We start from the raw sequence: 23,697 nt of genomic DNA, 5'->3' as shown, positions 1-23,697 counted from the left end.
GGGTGATAAAGATTTTTTTTTTACACTGATTGCTTTTACACCCATATAGGATGTAAAAGCAATCATTTCTCTTTCTCTCTGTGTGCATTCCTGCACTCATTGAGAAATACAGAGTGAGCTGTGATTGGTCACAGCTTGTCACATGGTACAAGGCTTTTGTGAATAGCCTTGTACCATGTGACCTCTGTGATCATTCACAGATTTCACACATAGTAAGCAATGATGTCAGAAGTGACATCTTGCTTACTACTTTGCATGTGATCACTGATTGGCCAATCAGTGATCACATGATCGGGACCTCGTACAGAGGTCCCGTCCGCCGATTGGTGTTTCACTGTGTCCGGAGGACACAGCGGGCACCGGATCGAGGTGCTGCGCGCTCCCAGGGAGTGTTTATAGACGGCCACCCGACCCTGCAGTGCCACCGTCCGGCCGTTTATATACAACGACCGGTCGGGAGGTGGTTAAAATCTTTTAACGTTTATGCACTGTGGAATCTTTTATTTATGAGGTGATGTGATGGTTGGAGCTAAATTCCAGACGAGCTGTGAATGATAGCTGGGGTCCATCAAGTCGAACGACAGTGTCCATACTGGGACCAAAAGCGCAGTTATACCAAACATAGTATTATGTGAGGTCATATTGCTGGAGGTGAGCAGACACCTGGTGGTGGAGTATTTGCACATTTTGTTTTGGAGCACTTGGTGGTTACATAAGGAAAGAAGGATGTATGCATTCCATTCCATCTTGTTTATACACACATTTTTGTGATTTTAATTTTGTAGTGTATTATTGTAGCGTTGCACTGATCACTGTATTTAGAAGTTAATCCTGATATGAGATAAGGTTTGGGTGCACTAGCGGCTACTTATTTTGAAAAAAAAAAAAAGTAATTTTAGTTATCTAATAAATCACCTCAGTGTTGAATATATGGGTAGTTATCTATAGAAGCCGTAAATTATTTTATTGTTTGACATGTTAATGCCACCCTAATGTAGATACTACACGATTTTGAACAAGCATTTTAATTACAATTCCAGAATTAACTTGATTTCTACATTGAGATGATGCAGCAATTCATTAAATGGTGACTCCACTTTTGTGGGAAAAAAATCAAAGCAAATTAATAAATCTACTTTCCAAATAAACAGCACATTCTAGTCAGTTGTACAACTTTGAACATCCTAATAACGCTTATTGAAAGGTATTGAGATTAAATTTACAGTGAAATAAATTTCTAAAATGGTATGTCTCCCACCACTTTATTTCCAGGCAATGCCTGCACTTTAAGGAACAACAACAGCAGTCGATTTGGAAAATACATTCAACTACAGTTAAGCAGGTAAATGTATTAGCAAGATTTTTTTTTTTTTGTGTGTGTGTGATAAGGGATAAGTTCACCTTTTGAACAAGGTATATGTTACACCTGTATTTGGGGTGTAACATGTAAGGGCTCATGGACACAGGGCTTGAAAAATGGCTCTCTTACAGGCGTTTTTGGCTTTTTTTTTTTTTTTCCTAGCCTACAAAAGCACTTTTATGTTAGCCTATGTGTGGCCATGCACACATAGGTGTTTACAGGCATATTGGAGGAGAAGCATTTACAGGCTGAAAATAAACCCTCTTGCCAGCATGTTTAGGAGAGGAGCGCTTGAATAGAAAAAAATGCTTGATGCACCTAAATGCATGTAACCGTGTGTAAGACACAGTTTTGGATGCTTTTTTTTTTTTTTTTTTTTTTTTTAGTAGCTTTTTTTTTTCCTGGAAGAAGGAAGGGCATTCAGGGGTGCTGAGCAAAATGCTGTGTGCAAGAGGACTAACTTGTTCTGCACCCCCTCTCATCCACCATTATATGATCACGTGAATGAATAAACTACAAGTCCTGTACAGAGATACGGCAGAAAGCTGGCGGAAGAGTATGCAGGAGCTTGACATTGCACCCACGATTGCCAAATATCAAGACCTCCTAGTTTAATAAAGGTTTCCATAGCTATTCCCCTTTTTAACATGTATTTCACTGTGACATCCTGAGAATTAGGACTGTTACGGCAGTGTCCTCAAATGTCACAGGGCAGAAAGAGCAAGGTCCACAGAGAAAACAAATGCTGAAATTGGTGCTAAAACCTGCTTAACATCACATTGCTTTCTCTTCAGTTTTGTTATTTCTCAGTGAACATCTGTGCCTTTTGCATCCATCTTTTCCTATGCTTTTATTTCTTATGCCAGGAGTATTCAGGATCCTTTGTTTCCAAAATAAGACATGAGATTACGCTGAATCCCCGGGGCTGAGTGTCCATAGATGAATCAAAATTTGGCTTGTTCCATGTATGGCCATGCTGCTGGATAGAAGTTGACCTAAGGTTCAACTTGGGTATGTTGGAAAATTGTTTTTTGATCAGCGACTGCTGATCGCTGTGTTCTGCCAGTGGCAGAGTTCCTGTCAGAAAATAAATGGCACAGCGAGGAGGGTTCCTCCATCCACCTTGCTTATGTGGATGGGAAAATCTGTTCCGTGTTTGTTTTTCATTTTTGTTAGATCAGCCCCGCTGTTCCTTGAAAAAGAGTTCTCTAAGGCCAGCCTTAGGCTTCAGTATATGACAATTCCAGGTCTTGAGCCTTGGGATTACCCCAATGGTAATGCTGGCAGGCAAATCAGAGTGCAGAGTAGTTAGGCAGAGACATAGCCTGTAGATAGGCAATATGGGAAGGTGGGGTTCAGTTAGAATCATTACACAGGCAGAAGGCCTACCATTGGATATGGTTGTAAATCAAACAGGTTTTTTTCTTTTACTATGATGCATTCTCTGCAAGGTAAAAAACTGTTACCTGCCTGTGCATCTTCTCCCCAACCCAAAGAATTACCTGACACCACTCAATCCAGCACTATCCCTCCAAGCAGCCCTGCTCTATTTTCTTCCTCCTTTCACAGATGACACAGGCAGCAGTGGGAGCCATTGGCTTCCGCTGCTGTCAATCAAATCCTGTGATGGAGCAGGGGGGCGGGGCTGAGCCGTGCTGTGTGCGTCAGTAGACACTGAGAAGATGAGGAGTCAGAAGCTCTGGTGGGGGACCCGAGGAGAGGAGGTTCAGGACCACTCTGTGCAATACCATTGCACAGAGCGGGTAAGTATACCATATTCATTATTTTAATTTAAAAAAATAAATAATCTTCACAATCACTTTAAAGCAGCGTCTTGTATATGTAACTTTGCAAGTATTGCAGTCATCTGAATCGCAGTAGGTTTCTTTACCATTTTTTATGTAAGTTGTGTTTCCATAACCTCACTGACTACAACCACCTATAGGTAATTTTCTCTCCCTTAGCGTAATCCTCTGAAGGCTGAGCAAAAGTAAAGTGGCCAGGGGAATTGTGTGGGTCGGGTCAGGCCTCGATATCCCAGCTGTGTATTATTCCTGTTTATCCTACCATTTCCCCACCTCTCCACATACACTCTCTATAGGAGTATTCCCTAACCCCCCCCCCTTTTTTTTTTTTTTTTTTTTTTTTTTTTTTTCTTCCTCTTTTCTTTAACCTGTTCCTCTTGCTGAGTCTATATATCCAGGGGGTTCCCCAAGATGGATAGCTAGCTCTGGTCCAGTTACCATTGTTTTATTACATGCTGTAGAAGTATTTTTCCTTATTTACTGTTCATTATTTGTTATTATGCTGGGATACTGCAATATCTGACCAGTGATATTGGATGCACCTCCGAGATTTGTAACCGTGCATTCTTTTTGTAAGATCTCTTGTCTTGCTGAAGTACGCAATAAACATTTTACTACAAAAAAAAGATGTATCGGGAAAGTCAAAAACATTGATAGCAAACTGGAACAACGATAGTGGAGCAGGTGCTTTTTAATGTTTTCACACAACAGGAACAATTTAGCCTAATTTTCCACACCCTACCCTACCCTACACCCACCTTTTTGTATGTAGGTGGCCACATCTCACCATCTTACACAAAACCATTTCTTGTACCACTTGTCCTGCCAGATAGAAGAACAAGCCACTTTTACTTTATATTCTTTTGTTGGTGGGGAAAAATGATGGTTAAAGTTGATCGCATCAGTAACAGCCTCTGAGCGCTCTGCCTAATAACTAACATTTTCTTCATTTTTAATGTGGAATATTTAGTGCTGGTCTTGTTTTAATATCATATATTTGTTTGCTTTTGCAAGGAACAGTTCCTGCAGAATTGCACTCTTAATAAATTAAGCAGGTCCCCAACATGTATTGGTTTCTAAAGCTCCAACAAATATAGACAATGTTTTGATTATTTTTCATTGCTGAAATGGGAAGATTTACATTCTTGTATCCTGACATTAAAATCAGTAGCATTATGCTTGAGCGGGTTGTCTTTTTTTTTTTTTTTTCGCTATTAGAACTCAGCAAATCACTGGTGCTTCTATCCAGACGTACCTTCTAGAGAAGACGCGTGTAGCTCATCGGGCTCCTTCAGAAAGAAACTTCCATATATTTTATCAGGTGTGTCAAGAAAAAAATTTGTTTTCATACGATTAGTAATTAACATTGGTTGTGTTTTTAAATAAAAGTATACATAGCTAGTAGTACCTTAGCCAGGTGTTAGTTTTCATATTCCAATTTGAGTGATTTGTTAACATTTGGTAATAAGTAATTTATTTTTCAGATTTTTAAAGGTGCTTCTCCAAATGAAAGAGATGAATGGGGACTCCAAGAAAATGCACAGTTCTCTTGGCTCCCAAATTCTGATAAGAACCTCGAGGGTAAGGGCAGTTGGTTTCATGACATAAGCTTTAAACTATTTCTTCAACTAAAGAGAAATATGGGAATTGGAAAAAACAAAACAAAAACATACTCACCTAGGTGGATGCTGATCCAATGCCGATGCTGCATCTGTCCCCCGCCGCCAGTAAGACCAAGAGCCAAGCGATCAAAGACCATTACTCGCTCAGTTTTCAGTCTTCTGTGAGCAGAGAGCCGGTGATTGTCAGTCACTTACTCAAATGGATTGTGGAAGGGATGGAAGCAGCTGGTTCAGGCTAAAGGCCGGTCAGGAATCTGGGTGGATCCCAACTTTAGAGTAGGGATCTTTCCAGAGCCTGGACCCGCTCAGTGACGTAACCTGACAGCGGGCTTTAGCCTTTTGGCACTTTTAAAAATGGGTGTTACTGCTGCGAAGAAGTCCTTCCTTGGTGAATTCTCATGACAAACATTTGTGATACTTGATTACTGTACTATAAATATGCACAAACTTTGCATATTTAAAGATACGGAGCCACTGCTGTTAACAACATTCAAATTGCTTTTGCTAGTGGTAGGAGAAATGTCTTGTTTTTAGTTTTGCATTTTTTTATTTTTGTTCGAAAATTAACATAAAACTGATTTTTAGTTTTAGCTCTCCTAAATTTCTGTTTTTTCCCTTTATTTTTCTGTTATCTAGAGGATTGCTTCAAAATCACTAAAGATGCAATGACACATTTGGGTATTGATCCATCGTCACAGAGTAATATATTTAAGGTCAGTTGCAATAATCTTGCACCTTTCAAACTTATTTAATGCTGTGGTGTTAGTTTATTTAAAATAAATACACTAAAATAATGGATACAAACTTGCATGTTTTCGCATATAAGGAAAAGACCATTGAGATGGCAGAATCATTGACTGATTTGTGTATATGTCACTTGATTGAGCAGTACTGTACATTTACTTTAGAGTACAGCATTGCATTCTTGCAGTGAACCTGTGCTTTGCTTTTATGTAGGAAAAATCAGCACATGTAATGTTAGCCCCACCAGCATTACATATTTATCTTCCTTTTGGACAAACTGAGGGTCAGTTTATGGTTGAATGTTTTTTTTTCTATTGGTTAAATAAGCAATATTACAAAGACGTTCACATTTTTCAAATTGCTTACAAGAAAGATCAGAGTGGATTATAGCACAGATAAGCATTTTAGGAAAGTTTTTTTTTTTTTTATAGGTACACATCATGAATGTAAAATGTACTGTACATAGCATGTTACAAAAGCAGAAGAAGAAAAAAATTCTCCCAACAGGGTGGGGTTAGGGATACTGAAAGGAAGTAGGTAAAGGGAAGGGTTATCACCTGAGTCAGTACAGTAGAAAGAGGAAGAAATGGCAGGGAGGAAAGTAAAGTAACCGGGGCCGTGGCCACGCACCCATTTAGAAGTCAGGGAGATTAGCATCTATTCCAGCAGGGACACAGACAGATGATTTTTTTTTTTTTTTGGTAAGTTCCTTAACATACAATGTACCCACCCAAGCCTGGAGATCTTTAACCCTTTTTTAGAATATCTAGTGTGCAAATTTAGTTTAAAAATGGTAATAACTCTTCCAGCACATTACGGACAGGGTTATTTATTGTAAACATTACTCCACAGCCCTCTCCTTTACATTTCATGAAAGGGGAAGGAAAGCTAGGTAGGATTTTAAAGCAAATAAAAAGGTAAGCATAAATGGTTTTAAATATTTTTTAAGTTCTGCTCTGTGAATGGGAAGATGCAACAAATATTAAGTAGGTGTTATCCCACTTTGGTTGCAAATTTGGAAATATAGCTTTAAGCAAACTCTTCTGGCATGTTAAATATAACTAAAGGCAAAATGTTTTTGAAATTATTTCTTCTCACTTTTTTGTTTTGGCTGTGGGATAGGAAGTGAAGACAAATCCCCTGATAGGACACAGATGGCGAAAAAGCTGAAGGGTTAAAACCTTCCCTTACGCCAAAATAAAACAATGTTTTGCCTTTAGTGTTAATTTAACACATCCAAAAAACAAATCCAGATAAATTCCTCACTTCATAATTTCTGGGTGGAGATTTATTTTCTAAATGCACAGTTGGCTACAGCATGAAGTAATAGTTTTCATGTATCCATTACAATTTGAAAAGCAAGAAACAGGCCCCTATTTTAATAAACCAATGCTTTACTTTGTTTTAATCAGCCAGCTCTCCTTCTGTAAATCAAATGAGGACAAAAGCCAAATAAAGTCCTGACTGTAAATGGAAAAAAACATGGTTAGAAAGTGTTATAAACCTATCATCAGAGATATGTAAGCTGCTACTATTACCTTCTAAAAATGTAACTGGCTTGACTGTCATGCTGATTTATTGGCTTCATTACTTGGGACCGATCTACATAGAGAAAGAAAACATAAAATCTACAACTTTCACCTTTTTTATTCTGTGAAAAAAATTTGATTGGCCTGTATGCGCAATAATACCAGTGTTTTGCTCATTTTCTTTTTTTTTTTTTTTTTTTCTTTTTTTTTTCTTCTCTAACAGTTCAAATAAATCTCTTGCTGCATGCCTGGTTCTGGTCAGTCACTTAAAAAACATTGACACTATAAACAGCCAGGCAAGCAGTATTTTCAGAAATATGTTGGCAATGGCAGCCAACATATTAATTTCAAAACAGAATAAAGGGCCAAACTGAACCGAAGAGGAGTTTGGCCAATCACTCTTACATCTTGTATCTAGTGGGGATTTTTGGATATTTTCCAGCCATAGTCCTAGGTTCTTTTTGCGTGCTCCTTCCAAAACTGTTTTCACTCCTACATCTCTGTTCTCGATATCTATAATAAAGGAAAAAAAAATCTGGAAAGTGTAAATAAGATGTGTTTTTTTTCTTTGTAAAATGGCACCCGTTTCACGTGTATTTCATTTTATGACAGATTTTATCAGGTCTTTTGCATCTGGGGAATGTCGCTTTCTGTGATTCTCTGGATGAAAGCCAGCCATGTGAAGTTTTAAGCAATGCAAAAGGTCAGTTAGTTTTTATTTTGTTTATTTTTTTGTTTTTTTGTTTTTTTTTATTTTTATGTTTTGTTTTTTTTAATGTAAAAAGTACTTAAAGCTCTGAAGAGTTTACAACTTTCTCAAAATTTATATGCATGCTAAAGCAGAAAAAATGGAACCGATACATACCAGAACTGATCTAAATAGTCTGCAGTTTACCCTTATAATCAGTTGGTTAAAGCGAAACTAAACCTTCCAATTCTTTTAAGCAAAGGTAGCTGCCATCTTAGCCCTTTTTTGATGTCATAACTGATCACATGTGCAGCACCATGGCAGCTGTAGATCAGTCATTTGATGGTTTTATAGTTTAGTTGGGAGCACAAGTAAATGTGACAGTTGGCATTCCTGGAATGCCAGGAATTTATCTTTTTTTATTAAATCAGTGGGTTTAGTTCTGCTTTAAGACAACTGTTAATATAACCAACAACTACCATATCATATGATATTAAATGAGTTGAGGAAAAAGTTAGGGCATATTAGGTGGACAAAGGTTATAAAGTGGAACTTTACTCACCTTGGATCCAGCAATGCGGTGTCCTGGATCTCCCCGCCCGGCCGCTGACATCTTCGGGCAGCCGTCTTCCAGGTCTTGATCACCAGCCGCTGTCATTGGCCAAGCAGGGATGCTGGCACTCCTACATATGCGCAGGAGTCCAGTCAGATTCGGCATTGCCGAATTTGTACAGTGAGTTGGGCATCTGATCCGCTGTATCTGGTGCCAGCAAGTGGGGGATCTTTTCGCCATGCTCGCTGTCACTATTTTTAAAATACGCCTGGCTCCGCCTGGCCACATCATTCATTCAGAGTTCTGTGAATGGGAAACTACAAGTACCAACATCCTTTGCGGCTGTCAGCTTGTAGTTCTCAATTAACTACCAGGGAGCTGTTGATTGCTCTAGGTAGTTTAATGTAAGTGTGTGACTGCCTGCCCATACGAGGTACGAGCAAACAGATACACTGACAAGTCTGCGAGAGTCCTGCATGGCACCTGTGATCTGCTGGTCGCAGGTGCAATACTTTCCAGGCTCCTTGTATGTAAATAAATAAATAAATGCATATTTTTTTACCTGTGTATTTTTTATTATTATTATTTATTAATCTATATCCACAGTTCAGATTACTAAAGAATAGCTTGGGGATAATTTTGAGCCACAAATTGAGAATTGATCAGTTCCCTTTTTGAGTTTTTGTATTTTCTCTAAAGTAAAATAAGTGTTGTGAGAGGCTGTACTTTTATAAATCCAAATCCTTTTTTTTTTTTTTTTTTTTTTTTTTTTTTCCCTATCAACTTTTTAAGTGGTGGTTATTATACAGCACCAAAATCTGATGATTCAACCACAGTAATAATATATTGATAAAGGAAAATGATAGTGTTTTCCACTTTTTTTTTTTTTTTTATTATTATTATGCACAGAAATGTTAGCAGTTGCAGAGCTAGTGCAGGGCTCACTTTTAGAAAGCCCAGAAAGCACTGCACAGACAAAAACACATCCATTTTTGCCTGAATAGAAGAATGCCTAGCAACCCACTGACCTTTTATTGCCCATTATTATGGCATAAAAGCTGTTTAAACACATCAACTTGATTTTGTTATCCCAGTTTTTACATGCATTTAAAAGAAATAGTTAAAAAACTAGAAAAGCTACAATTTCTGGGGAAATTGTGTGAAGTGTTCTTGCCTCCACCAGTAGTCTACAACTGGAGTGGGCGGAGTAACTGGGTGGAGTGGCTTGAGTAACTGTTTTGTGGTTGGAGTGGAGTTTAGAAATCATGTCCTGATTTTTCAGCTCACACTCTAGCTTTTGTCAGCTCCCACTCTAGTTTTGAACATCCCGCCATTCATTCCTTTGGGACCAATTTCACCACAAAAACGCCGATATTTCGTGAACCATTCGGCGAAACGTTCCACAAAGTAATAGCACACCAATCGGGAACAATCCGTGCGTTTCGGTATGTTACTGTCTATGTAGTGTAAAAACTGTGGGAGGAGTTAGGGTGGTAAATTTGGCTATAATAATAAGAATATATATGTGAGATAACAGTAAGTGGTCTTTCCATGCAAGAACACTTAATAATTTAACCTCCTGCTGCCCAGGTAATGAAGGGGCAAGGAGGGTGGGCTATAACGTCTACACTCCTATATTCGTCCATGGACGGCAGAGCTTTCAATGCTGAGAGCATGCTCACTGCACTCCCAACACAGTGGTCAAGCTGTCAAAGACCACTCCCTGTCTGTTGCAATGATCAAAAGTCAGTGGCACTGGCTATGACAGCCAATCACAGTGGACACACCCAGGGATGCTGGGCAGGAAGGGGTTAACATAAAAAGCTGTTATAAAAAGTAAAAATTACAATGTCTAATTTTACTTTCATTGAGATGCATAGAATCATTAGAAATGCTTATTAACTATCTACACACATAACTGTATTTTAGTATTCCTTTATTCCACTTCAAATTTGATGAAGATTCCTGCTGAGCACCTGCTGGACAGGCTCTGCTTCCGTACTATAATAGCAGGAAAACAGCAAGCATTAAGGAAACCATGCAAGAAGGCTGAGTGTGATTCACGAAGGGATTGTCTAGCCAAATCTATCTATGCCAGGTGAGATACAAAATAGAGGAGCTGATTATGGACATTCTGAAGACACTAAAGCTTGTGATCAAAATGTTTAACCGCCTCCGCCTGCCATATAGTAAAATGACGGATGCAAGGTGGTTCTGTCGTTCTGGGAGGACGTCCTATAACGTCCTCCTATTCTAACCGCGCATGCTCGGCTCCGGGAGCACGCGGCGATCGGCGGTGTGCTGTGTCCCTCGGACACAGCGGATCACTGATCCACGGAAAGAGCTGAAGATGTCACCTCGGTCATGTGATCAGCTGTGTCCAATCACAGCTGATCACATGTAAATAGGGAAATTCCGATTATCGGCATTTCTCTCCCCACGAGCTGTCACGCTGACAGCTCGTGAGGAGAGGAGAGCCGGTAATCGGCATTCCTCGGAGGGGACATGTACACAGATCATCAGAGCACTGATGATCAGTGTGCCCTGATGATCTGTGTAGCCCCAGCAGCGCCACCTGTCAGTGTCCATCAGTGCCAGCTCTCAGTGCTCATCCATGCCACCTGCCAGTGCCACATCAATGCCACATTTCAGTGCCAAATCAATGCCACATATCAGTGCCCATCTGAGCTGCCTTTCAGTGTCACCCATCAGTGCCAGTCGGTGCCACCTATTAGTGCTGTCAGTGCCGCCTATCAGTGCCAGTCAGTGCCGCCTAAAAGTGCCGTATGTGAGTGCTGCCTATCAGTGTCCATCAGTGCTGCCTATCATTGCCCATCAGTGCAGCCACATCAGTGAAGGAGAAAAATCACTTATTTACAAATTTTTCTAACAAAAACTAAAACTTTTTTTTTTTTTTTTTAAATTTTCAGTGGTTTTTGGTTTGTTTAAGAAAAAATAAAAAACCCAGAGGTGATTAAATACCACCAAAATAAAGCTCTATCTGTCACAAAAAAATTATAAAAAATGTCATATGGGTACAGTGTTGCATGACCGCACAATTGTCATTCAAAGTGCAGCAGCGCTGAAAGCTGGAAATTGGCCTGGGCAGGAAGGGGGTATAAGTGCCCTGTAGGCAAGTGGTTAACAGAGGAACTGATCTTTAATGAAAACAGTTGTGAACATTTTCTTTCATGAGTTCCATTGACTGAAGTAGAGAAGCACACTTTCAGAGTAGTCTTGAAACATTTAACATTGTTTGGTTATTTATTATTAATGAACAGTGATTCATTAAAAAAAAAAATATAATCATAATGTCAAAAGGGACTGGGTGTCAACATAAGTAGTACCACCCTCACTGATGGCCTGTTCACCCTTCCCTGTGAAACGGCAAAGAACAGGCTGGTCATCATACATATTTCTAGTCATGATCAGTCTGAAATGGCTACACAGACATCCAAAGTTAACTGAACCTGCACCTGGACAGCTCACTTTAATGACCACCCTCCCATTATGCAGATTGGTAGCAGTGCTAGAAGTTTTCATGTATTTGGTGGGGGAAAAAAACCTGCACAGCAGGATTATGCACAGACCATGGGCCTGAACTCCTGTTAAGATTTCTAGGGATAGGGGCCATCTTAGGATCATTTTTCAGTTATTAATAACCAGCCTAAATTCTGAGCTCACAGTTCATAGAATAGTACACCACAATCCCAAGATGATAATTTAGCCTAGAACCCCAGTTATCTGTAATGTTTTACAAAAAATCCCTATGGTTTTAAATTGATACAAATACTCAAACCTGTTTTTAAACATATAGTTTGCTAAAAATATAATGTGTGTGTGTGTGTGTATATATGTATGTGTGTGTGTGTGTACAGATAGGTCCGTATATATTTGGACACCGGCACAATTTTCATGCTTTTGGCTCTGTATGCCACTAGAATAAATTAAAACAAACCAATCCAAATTAATTTGAAGTGCAGACTTTCAGCTTTAATTCAAGGGGTTGAACATGCATATCAAGTACAAATTTTAGGAACTGCAATCATTTTATACACCGTCCCTCCATTTTCAGGGGCTCAAATGTAATTGGACAAATTAATATATTCATAAATAAAATGTTCATTTTTAATATTTTGTTTAGAATCCTGTACTGGCAATGACTGCCTGAAGTCTGGAACCTATGGCAATTACCAAAGACTGGCTTTCCTCCTTTCCGATGCTTTGCCAGGCTCTAACTGCATCTGTCTTCAGTTGTTCTTTGTTTGTGGGTCTTTCTGCCTTTGTTTTGCCTTCAGCAAGTGAAAGCATGCTCAATTGGGTTGAGATCATGTGATTGACTCGGCCGTTGCAGAATATTCCACTTTTCCTTCAAAAGTTCCTGGGTTGCTTTTGCATTGTGTTTTGGATCATTGTCCATCTGTACTGTGAAGCGCTGTCCAATCAATTTTGCTGCATTTGGTTGAATCTGGGATGACAGTATATCTCTAAACACTTCAGAATTCATCTGGCTGCTTCTGTCACATCATCAATAAACACCAATGACCCAGTGCCACTGTAAGCCATGCATGCCCATGCCATCACACTGCCTCCACCATGTTTTACAGATGACGTTGTGTGCTTTGGATCATGAGCTGTTCCAAGCCTTCTCCACACTTTTTTTTCTTCCCATCATTCTGGTACAGATTAATCTCCATTTCATCCATCCAAAGAATGCTTTTCCAGAACTGGTCTGGCTTTTTTAGATGTTTTTTGGCAAAGTCTAATCTGGCTTTTCTCAATATAAATTTAAAACAATAGTGCTGCGCTCACGTGCTATTAATAGTGTTTAATCATAATATAGGTGATTAAATCTTAAATGAATAAATTAAATAAACCATTCATCTGTGACTTATATCTGTGATCAAACTTTAAACCTATTTATATCATCACTAGTGAAAAGACGAAAATATAGTGACCAAATCAAAATATATAATTGCCTCACTGCAATCCAATCAAATAAAATATATCCAACAAAAAGTGTCCATATTATGTGAACAGTCCTCCTCATAAACGAAAAGAGAGACACCAGGTGGATTATTAGTATATTGCAACGTGGAACCATCTGAGAAGGAAATCTGGAGCAGGAGCAGTTGCATCTGTCCTTTTAGGACAAAAAGCGATTTTAGCCCAAATCTACATTAGGCTAAAAAGGAGGTGAGCGCATAAAGTAAAATTTATCTTATTTTTCATCCATTTGTTGGAACACGTTTTTTTCGTTTATGAGGAGGACTGTTCACATAATATGGACACTTTTTGTTGGATATATTTTATTTCATTGGATTGCAGTGAGGCAATTATATATTTTGATTTGGTCACTATATTTTGTCTTTTCACTAGTGATGATATAAATAGGTTTAAAGTTTGATCACAGATATAAGTCACAGATGAATGGTTTATTTAATTTATTCATTTAAGATTTAATCACTTTATATTATGATTAAACACTATTAATAGCACGGGAGTGCAGCACTATTGTTTTAAATTTATATTGAGTTATCAGCACTATTTATGAGTTGGTGCAAGGAGCTAGCGAACCACATGTGCATTTATTTTTGATTAAATAATTAGAATACTATTGAATTTCACCATATTAGCTCACAAGCAATATTAACATTTGATTTCTAATCTGGCTTTTCTATTCTTCAGGCTTATGAATGGTTTTCACCTTGTGGTGAACCCTCTGTATTTGCTTTCATGAAGTCTTCTCTTGATTGTAGACTTTGACAATGATACGCCTACCTCCTGGAGAGTGTCCTTTGCATGTCTGGATGTTGTGAATGGGTTTCTTTTTACCATAGAGAGGATCCTGCGATCATCCACCACTGTTGTCTTCCTTGGACGGCCATGCCTTTTTATGTTGCTGAGCTCATCAGTGTGTTCTTCTTTCCTCAGAATGTACCAAACTGTTGATTTGGCCACTCCTAATATTGCTATCTTTCTGATGGATTTGTTTAGTTTTTGAAGCCTTACAATGGCCTGTTTCGCTTGCATGGATAGCTCCTTTGAACGCATGATGTAGGTTCACAGCAATAGATTCCAAATGCAAATACCACACTTAGAATCAACACCAGGCCTTTTACCTGCTTAATTGAAGAAGAAATAACGGAGTAGCCCACACCTGGCCATGAAACCGCTTTTGATTCAATTGTCCAATTACTTTTGGTCCCTTGAAAAAGGGGGGATGCCACTGAATATTAGACTGTTCAAAAAAATAGCAGTGTTTTGTATTCTTCTTTACAAACTCAAACATTCACTATATAAACTGAAAAATGTTTGAAGATTTTGCTTTCCTTTGAATCACTTAATTAATATTTAGTTGTATAAGCACTGTTTCTGAGAACTGCTGTACATCTGTGTTGCATGGAGTCAACCAACTTCTGGCACCTGTGAACAGGTATTCCAGCCCAGGATGATTGGACTACATTCCACAGTTCTTCTCTATTTCTTGGTTATGCCTCAGAAACTGCATTTTTGATGTCACCCCACAGGTTTTCTATTGGATTAAGATCCGGGGATTGGGCTGGCCACTCCATAACGTCAATCTTGTTGGTCTGGAACCAAGATGTTGCACGTTTACTGGTGTGTTTGGGGTCATTGTCTTGTTGGAACACCCATTTCAAGGGCATTTCCTCTTCAGCATAAGGCAGCATGACCTCTTCAAGTATTCTGATGTATTCAAACTGATCCATGATCCCTGGTATGCGATAAATAGGCCCAACTCCGTAGTATGAGAAATCTCCCCATATCATGATGTTGTGCAACCATGCTTCACTGTCTTCACAGTGTACTGTGGCTTGAATTCAGTGTTTGGGGGTCGTCTGACAAACTGTCTCTGGCCACTAGACCCAAAAAGAACAATCTTACTTTCATCAGTCCACAAAATGTTGCGCCATTTCTCTTTAGGCCAGTCAATGTGCTCTTTGGCAAATTGTAACCTCTTTAGCACGTCTTTTTTTCAACAGTGGGACTTTGCGGGGGCTTCTTGCAGATAGCTTGGCTTCACATAGGCGTCTTCTAATTGTAACAGTACTCACCGGGAACTTTAGACCTTCTTTGATCTTCCTGGAGCTGATTGTTGGCTGAGTCCTTGCCATTTTGGCTATTCTTCTATCCATTCGAATGGTAGTTTTTCGCTTTCTTCCACGTCTTTGAGGTTTTGGTTGCCATTTTAAAGCATTTGCTATCATTTTAGCTGAGCAGCCTATCATTTTCTGCACTGCTTTATATGTTTTCCCCTCTCCAATCAACTTTTTAATCAAGGTACGTTGTTCTTCTGAACAATGTCTGGAACGACCCATTTTCCTCAGAATTTCAGAGAGAAATGCACTGTAACCAGCATGTACAACATTTGCTGCCTTCCTTCCTTAAATAAGGGCAATAATTGCCACCTGTTTTTCAAAGAATGAATGACCTCACTAATAGAACTCCACACTGCTATTATTTTGAACATGCCCCTTTCAATTAGTGATTCAATTACACAGAATCAGCAGCATGCATGTCATGTCTGTTGGATTTCTATTACTCTACTACACCTGCTAGTAAATTATTTGCCATGTAGAAATCATTTCTACCAAAAACAGTGATTGATCAGGTTAGTGATGTCTGACTGCTATTATTTTGAACACAAATGTATGTGTATAGAGATATATAGATATATAGATCGAGAGATGGAGAGATAGATAGATATATATAGAGAGAGAGAGAGATCAATCACACGCAAACCTACATGTTGCAGCGCCAACAGTACTGTTTACACTATTTGTCAGTTGGTGCTTAGAAAGTTAGTGCACACATCCCATTGTCTGTAAGGTGTAATAACAGATGGCAGAAGAGCATGTCTGTTAAAACACCTGAATCAAAATAAGTATCTGTGCTAGAAAATAACCCTTTACATTCTTGCAGCACAAGCCCAGAGCTAATTTGTAGTGCCAGTATTTCAAAGTGAATCTCTTGGGAAGCAAAAACTTGATTAAAAAAAGTCTAATGAAAACAGCCATTACATGAAATTATTACTTTGAGGCACACAAGACTGGGTAAGGTTGCTTCCACCAGACTTTGCTTTGTGAATGAACACAGGCACCTTTAATTCATAGCCATTAGTGCCACACCATTCAATAATTTTAATCTGTCCCTTTCTCCCTTTTCATTGCAGATTATTTGACTGGCTGGTGACTGTAATTAACACAAGCATTTGTGATGAATCAACTAACTGGAGCAATTTTATTGGTATTATTCTAAATTTTAGTTTATTTTTTTAAATATTGCTTGTAGAAAAAAGTGCCAATTACAACTAATAGAACCACTGGTTGGCTGGGTACACAGGACACCTAGCATGTATGAGAAGCTTTTTCCACAGTATAAGTTGTCTGAATTTTACCTTTCTGTATACACCTGTATAGTGGTAGTTTATTTACAGTTTTATGCCCTTTTTTAGGCTATCACAATAATTGTATCTGCATAATACGCATGTGCATAATACGCATACGCATGTGCATATCCATTTAGAAAATCTTGTTCCCTTTTTTCCTTTTGTACAGGTTTATTGGATGTTTATGGATTTGAATCTTTCCCACAAAACAACTTGGAGCAATTGTGTATAAACTATGCCAATGAGAAACTTCAGCAGCATTTTGTGACCCACTACCTAAAAATTCAACAGGTATATTGTATTTACTGTTGTCCAAATTCTTGACAGTCACATTTTTGTTGCTATCATTGTGGTATATCTCAAGTTGTGTGCAGCTTTCTTCATATAACTTAAAGCATTCATAACATTTAACCACTTCAATACCGGGCACTTTTACCCCCTTCCTGCCCAGGCCAATTTTCAGCACTGTCACACTTTGAATGCCGATTGCACAATCATGCAACACTTTACCATATGAAATTTGGATCATTTTTTTCACACATAAAGAGATTTCTTTTGATGGTATTTAATCACCATTGGGGATCTACTTTTTTGATAAAGAAAAAAAATAAAAAATGGCTCTTTCTTCGTTTGTTAGATTATTTATTTGCAAATTTTATTTCTTCAAACATTTAGACCAAAATGTATTCTGCTACATTTCTTTGGTGGGGGAAAAACACCCAAGTCAGTGTATATTTAGTCTGTAGGAAAGTTATAGAGTCCACAAACTATGGTATATATCTACAAATTGATCAATCCTGATGTACTGACGGCCTATCTTATTTCTTGAAACCCTAAAACATTTTGAATCATTGGGAATGACAAGCAACATTTAATCAGGAGGACTACAAGCTCCAGCATGACTTCCTATGCCCCACCAAAAGCCTGAAAGATTCTTGTTTCACCATAAGAGTCCATTGAAGTTGGTGAGTGAGGAGGCGCACAGAGCACTTATCACCTTCTGGATGTGAAAGGGATTTTTGTTCACTTGTTGATTTCACATTTAGGACTTTATTTCACAATTTTTTGTTGTGTTCATTATTTAAGCATTTTTCATGTAATATAACATACATTGAGGCAAAGCTCCTGCTATTTTGTGTATTATGTTGATAAGGTTGTACCTTTTTTATAGGAGCATCAGCCCAGTTTTTTGTTTAATATTGAGTTTGTACTATTGATTGGTGTGTCCTAAGCGCAGGTGATCATTATTTATCAATTGTTTACAATTGTCATGTGATCTGCTGTGATTGGTCACAGCGATCACATGGTATCGGCAGAGGACAGGTGACAGATCATGCCAGAGCGAGGCACTTTCTCGGGAAGACGTCCTATGAACAATTGGACTCATTTTACAATGGTCAAGGCAGGAAGCCATTGACATTTGTTTTCCTTAAATTAAAAAGATTGTATACTTGCCTGCTCTGTGCAATGGTATTGCACAAAGTGGCCCCAAACCACCTCTTCTGGAGTCCTCTGCCAGTGCTCTTGACTCCAACTGTTCTCTGTGTGCCACTATAGGAAGCCACTTCCTATAAAGGTGCACATGCGGGCTTGCTCCCAAGCTGGGCTTTGTGCATCTATAGATATACACAGTGTGGCTTGGCGCTGCCCTTGCTTTCTGCTCACAGGATTTGCTTGATTGGAAGCAGCAGGAGCCAATGGCTCCCGCTGCTGCCTCTCTGTCCTGTGAATGTAGGGAGAGAGGAGAAAGCAGGTACAGATGGGCACAGCACTGGATCGCATAAGAGCTCGGGTAAGTATTTTAAGGGGGAAGGCGATACAAATAATACATTCTTCCCTAATTGCAGGAAATGCATTAAGTTAAGAATGTCTTGCCTCTACAACCACTTTTAATATGTACTAAATTTTTTACGGACTTCTTTTGGAACACATTTTTACTACTTGAGATTGATAGAACTAATTTTTGAAATCTAGAGAAAATAAAAGAGAAAACCTTCAACTGTTGCCTGTAGCAAGCAAAAATGTTCCTTGTTACATTTCAAATGGACAAAAGGTGAAAGTGGTTGGATTGCTTTGAGTGCCTAAAGAAAGAATTCTAGCAAAGCAAGTGGGTTCTCCTTTTTATATGCCTAGTACAGCATGTGAACGCAAGCCTTAAAACCTGGAGAATGCTTCTAAATAAAGTCTATAAAAAGGTACACACAGAATGTATTTCACCTGTGATAATGGCCAAGAGCAAAAAATTTGTTGTTGGGGTTGTTTTTTTTTTGTTTGTTTTTAACTTTATTTAAAAAATGACAATTACTCAAATCAGTATAACCAGCAGTGAAAGGTACACTTTCAATGATAGCTAATGGATATTACAAAGAATTCATCAGTATGTTGTCCCTCACTAAGGACAGAAAAAAAAAACTGAAAAGACTTTTAAACCGTTTAATGCTAAAGCAGAATCTTGGCCTCTGTTGGATCTGCAGTTGTCGCGGTGCTGCACGTGATCAGTTATGACACCAGCCATTTGATGTCTGTAAAAGGGGATTAACGCTAGGTGTCATCAAAATGAGTAAACAATTGCCAAGTGATTTCTTTTAAATAAATAAGTCTTCTTCAGTACCAAAACTTGTAAAATAATGCTGATGGTGACCAATAGTCCAAATAGCGTGAAATACGAAATCGTGCCAAAAGTGTCCAATATAATCCACATAAGGTGAACTGCAGTGCTCCACACACTTCATACATAGATGGTGCTGCACAACTGTGTCCTTCAGTGGTCATAAAGCTGCCCCCATGCACACTGAAACTCTCTGGACAGTCTGACCAATGACGTAAGTGGGTCTAAGGCCTCGTGTGCACTACTCCTAAACGTGAGTTTAGGAGCTTTTGGCAATTTTTTTTTTTTTTTTTTTTTGCCAAAGCTCCTGTGCTCAGCTCAATAAAAGCCTGTGTCCATGTATATACATAAGCTTTCCCCATTTTTTTGGTAGCAGCAGAGTTTAGGGGCACTTTAAACATTCCTCTCCTGAATGCGATTCTTCTACATCCAAGAGAGGAAATTTTTGGCCAAAAAATGCTAAACTTGGAAAAAATGCATCTAAACGTTATCAGCGTTTAGCACTTGGGCGTTTATTCAGGTCTATTGAAATTACTGTGACCAATCAAATGAATAAATGTCCAAGCAGGTAAGGATAACATAAGCTAAAGATAGACAAGCACAAGAAAGATTCTGATTGGTTGCTGTGCTGTATTTTTTTTTTTTTTTGTAATAAGGCTGTTATCACATGCCTTTACACCAAGGCACCTTGGTGGTGAAAGGTGATGCCTACCTGTAAACTATGTGAGGAAAAAGGGGACATTTTCTGTCCTCGATATCTTGATTTAATACTGGGCACTTTTTGTAACATTTGGAAGGTCTTCTGTCATAACTACAACCTGAATATCCCATCATGCTGGCAGAACGCCCAATAAGAATATGTTCGTTACCTAGTTGTTGCTTATTTAATTCTGAACTTTAAACATGATGAATTTCTGACTTGTTAAATGTCGTGTTTTTTTTTTTTTTTTTTTTTTGTCCGTAGGATGAATATGCAGCAGAAGGGCTGGACTGGTCCTTCATAAGTTATCAAGACAACCAGGACTGTGTAGATCTTATAGAAGGGAGTCCAGTTAGTATATTCTCTTTACTTAATGAGGTATGTATTACAAGTTCATTATCTCAGTAATTTATCTGTGTGGACAGAATCAGTATGGAATGTACATGCTATTTACTTGCTGCACCCTTTTAGTGTTAAGGTGGACCTAGTTTCAGATATATATTTTTGTTTAAGTTTTAGTTCCTCCATTCTAAGTGATGTGTAAGTGTAATACTTCCTGGTATTAACTCTCAAAAAGATCAGTACCTCCATCTGCTTTTCTGTCCAGGACTGCACCATCTTTTTTAAGCACAACCCAGGGTGGGTCACCATCTAATTTCTGGACTGAGATGCTGGCTCAGATGACAGTCATGTAAATTTTGGCTGCCTGTGAAGTTCTTGACTGTGGTCATATCTCATCTCATATTATTACTTGGTACCAGGACTTTTTTTCTCAGAGCATAGTTGCATGAACTCTCCCTTTCTGAATCGCCCCTTGTCTCCGCCTCCTACCAACCTCTGAACACCGTCCCTTAGTTCCACCCCCTACCCACCTCTCAGTACTGCCCATTTTAGAGAATACAGAACTAAGTATCAATTTGTGGTGCTAAGTAATTTGTATAGAATGTGTGTTAATGATTAAAAAAAGGAATAAAATAAATTCCCTGCAGCCAGCAACAATAGATCCCCCCCTCAATTTTAGACCCCCAGCAACAATAGATTTCCCCGCAACAATAGACCCCCCCTGCAATTTTAGACCCCCAGCAACACTTAGATCCTCCCAAAACAGTAGACCCCTTCAGCAACAATGATACCCCTGCAGAAAAATACCAGCTCAGCAACAATAGATCCACTCCAGCAATAATAGACCCCCAGCAAAAACAGATCTCCCAGCAGCCGGCATAAATAGACCACTCCCTCAACATTAGATCCCTCCCAGCACCAAATGACCCTCCAGCAACATAAGACCTCCCCAGAACCATTACCAACAATAAACCTACCAGCAGCCAGCATCAATAGACCCTCCCTCCAGCACAGCCCAGCACTCCTTGCCATTACATACATTCAGTGCCGGAACTGCGTTTCTGCTGAAAAAAAGCCCTGCTTGCTACAAAGTTAGTGTTGTAGTTTCTCAGCTCAGCCTGGCAAAGTCACTGAATTGGAACTCAAGGATAGGTTATTTGGGAAAAGTATATTTTTGCTGTATATTGTGACTTTTCAGGAATTTATTCCTGCAGGCTTGTGAAGTTACTTAAAAGTCAATATTAAAGTGTTACTAAACCCACAACAGTAAAATCAGTCTGTATATGCAGTAAAGCATGCTTGTTATACTCCCTGTGGAACCTAAGGAGGTAATCCTTTTCATTGTGTAAAAAAGGCTGTTTGATCCTGACTTCTCTGCCCCTCCCCTTGTTCAAATGTTCATTCTGATAAGAAAGACTGAACCGAAAACTGAACTGAAAAGAATAGCCCTTTTGCACATGCTCAGTTTAGTGTGTATTGCTAGAGACTTTTTTTCCCCTTGGGAGAGTGCATGTGATCAGCACAGAGTCAATCAGCACTGGTCAGACAGAGGTCAGGGGTTTTGCATCCTCCTAGAGCAGAAAGAAAACTCCTTCTACAAGCTTTAACCAGTGCTCTGCTGAAGTCATAAGACTGCTCTAACTGCTGATGAGAAAAGGTATTTAGCAGTTTATATTTACTAAAATAATTGCACTTCCACATTGTGTGTACTGTGGGAGACCAGATATAGTGAATACAGGGTCCTGGGTTTATAATACTTTAGAGATTCCTAGATTGTAAGCTCCAAGGAGCAGGGCCCTCTAATCCCTCGTGTATTGAACTGTATTGTTACTGTACTGTCTCCCTCCATAATGTAAAGTGCTGAGCAAACTGTCGGCGCTATATAAGTCCTGTATAATAATAATATGACCTCCCATTAAAAATATATTTGCTATGCAGCATCTTCACTTACAGTGTTCACTTTTTCCTCCTACAATGTCCCACTGTTAAGCCTGCCAGTGAAGTGCACCTATTGCAGCTTCCTGTAATGATGTGACCGTGACCCTGCATTATTCCTGAATAGGAGCACTACTCTGAACCTGCCTGAGCTATCCCACCAGAAGATCTTACTGTGGACCACCAATCATTAGCAGCCAATGCATTCCTCTCCCCGCACATATATAAGGGACCTGTATATGTGTGGTTGCAGGGCAGAGAATGCCTGGGTCGCATATGTTTGGCAGTCCATAGTGACAACCTCTTGGTAGGATAGATCGGGGGTATTGACTAGTATCCAAACACGCCTGAACTCATCCCTGCTCCTGAATTTAGAGCAGAATTACCAATAAAGTATGCTGTTTCTGCTCGCACTACCATGGGATGGAAAAATGCTGCATGGGGCATGGCTATCAGCGTTGTCACTGCTGACTCAAAAGCTTGAAGCTTGTCAATTAGCATCTGACCACACCCAATCCTGCTAACTGCTTCCTGGGCTGGAACATGCTTTACACTTTAGTGAGAGAGTTCTATATAACTGTTTTTTTTTTAATGCCACAGCTTGTGGATTTTGTAGTCTTCATACTGTATGTGTACTGTAAGTTCTTTGGCAACAGGGCATCTTAATGATGTTCATGTGATAATCAAGCACTGGCAAGGCTTATTTATGCAATATTCTAATCGCATGAATACCTAATCGCATGGTAATGGTATTAAGGTAACTGCTGCACTGTTATCTATCACAATTGTTTACTGAAATTGATATGGTATTGATTATAATTTATACCTGAGTATGCATTTGACATTTCTTTATAGGAATGTCGTTTGAATCGATCTTCAGATGCCAGCCAGCTGCAGTCTCGTTTTGAAAAATCCCTTTCCCCCAACAAGTGTTTTGGATGGGATAAATTTAGTGGAATACCTAACTTTATTGTATCTCACTATGCTGGGAAAGTGACTTACCAGATTGAAGACATGGCGGAAAAAAACAAGGTGCTTAACTTGCATATATACTGTATGTACCATTTAGAATAAGATCACGGTATATGACAATTCACTGTTAAAAATATGCTGTGGACCTTGACATTTTTTCATCTGTTAAGCTTAAAGACAACAACCAGATGCACTCATTGACCTTTTCTAATTGCAAACTACCAAGGAACTCTCAAGGGCAATATTTTTAGATATTTGATTTTTTTTTATTAAACGGCTTGGTAAGATCTTGCTTCCAGTATCCAATCTTTATGACTTTTTATTATTGTTCTAGCCAAAAGAATGGTTAATTCTTGTTTATATTCTCTTTTACATTGTCGGTAGCCAAAATAGTGCTGAATACGCCGAAATCTAGTTTTAAACATTGTA

The 23,697-nt window shown here is 38.9% G+C and overlaps 1 protein-coding gene across 3 annotated transcripts in view; it reads left to right on the top strand.

Annotated features, from left to right (window-relative positions):
* MYO19 (myosin XIX) overlaps positions 1-23,697 on the top strand; it is an 87,482-nt gene that overhangs the window by 45,373 nt on the left and 18,412 nt on the right. For all 3 annotated transcript variants that reach the window (XM_089659198.1, XM_089659199.1, XM_089659200.1), the window contains exons 6-15: positions 1,273-1,342; positions 4,384-4,486; positions 4,650-4,746; positions 5,424-5,500; positions 7,673-7,763; positions 10,231-10,399; positions 16,496-16,569; positions 16,881-17,002; positions 20,284-20,397; positions 23,152-23,328. In XM_089659198.1, the coding sequence (XP_089515324.1) occupies positions 1,273-1,342; positions 4,384-4,486; positions 4,650-4,746; positions 5,424-5,500; positions 7,673-7,763; positions 10,231-10,399; positions 16,496-16,569; positions 16,881-17,002; positions 20,284-20,397; positions 23,152-23,328 (1,094 nt within the window). The remainder of the gene's footprint in view (positions 1-1,272; positions 1,343-4,383; positions 4,487-4,649; positions 4,747-5,423; positions 5,501-7,672; positions 7,764-10,230; positions 10,400-16,495; positions 16,570-16,880; positions 17,003-20,283; positions 20,398-23,151; positions 23,329-23,697) is intronic.

The sequence above is a fragment of the Staurois parvus genome, unplaced genomic scaffold (genome assembly GCF_062004578.1).
Source record: "Staurois parvus isolate SC_StPar_1 unplaced genomic scaffold, SC_StPar_1.0 ptg001134l, whole genome shotgun sequence".
NCBI classification, from domain to species: domain Eukaryota; kingdom Metazoa; phylum Chordata; class Amphibia; order Anura; family Ranidae; genus Staurois; species Staurois parvus.
Note: the sequence above shows the minus strand (reverse complement) of the source record. Positions and strands in the feature narration are given on the sequence as shown.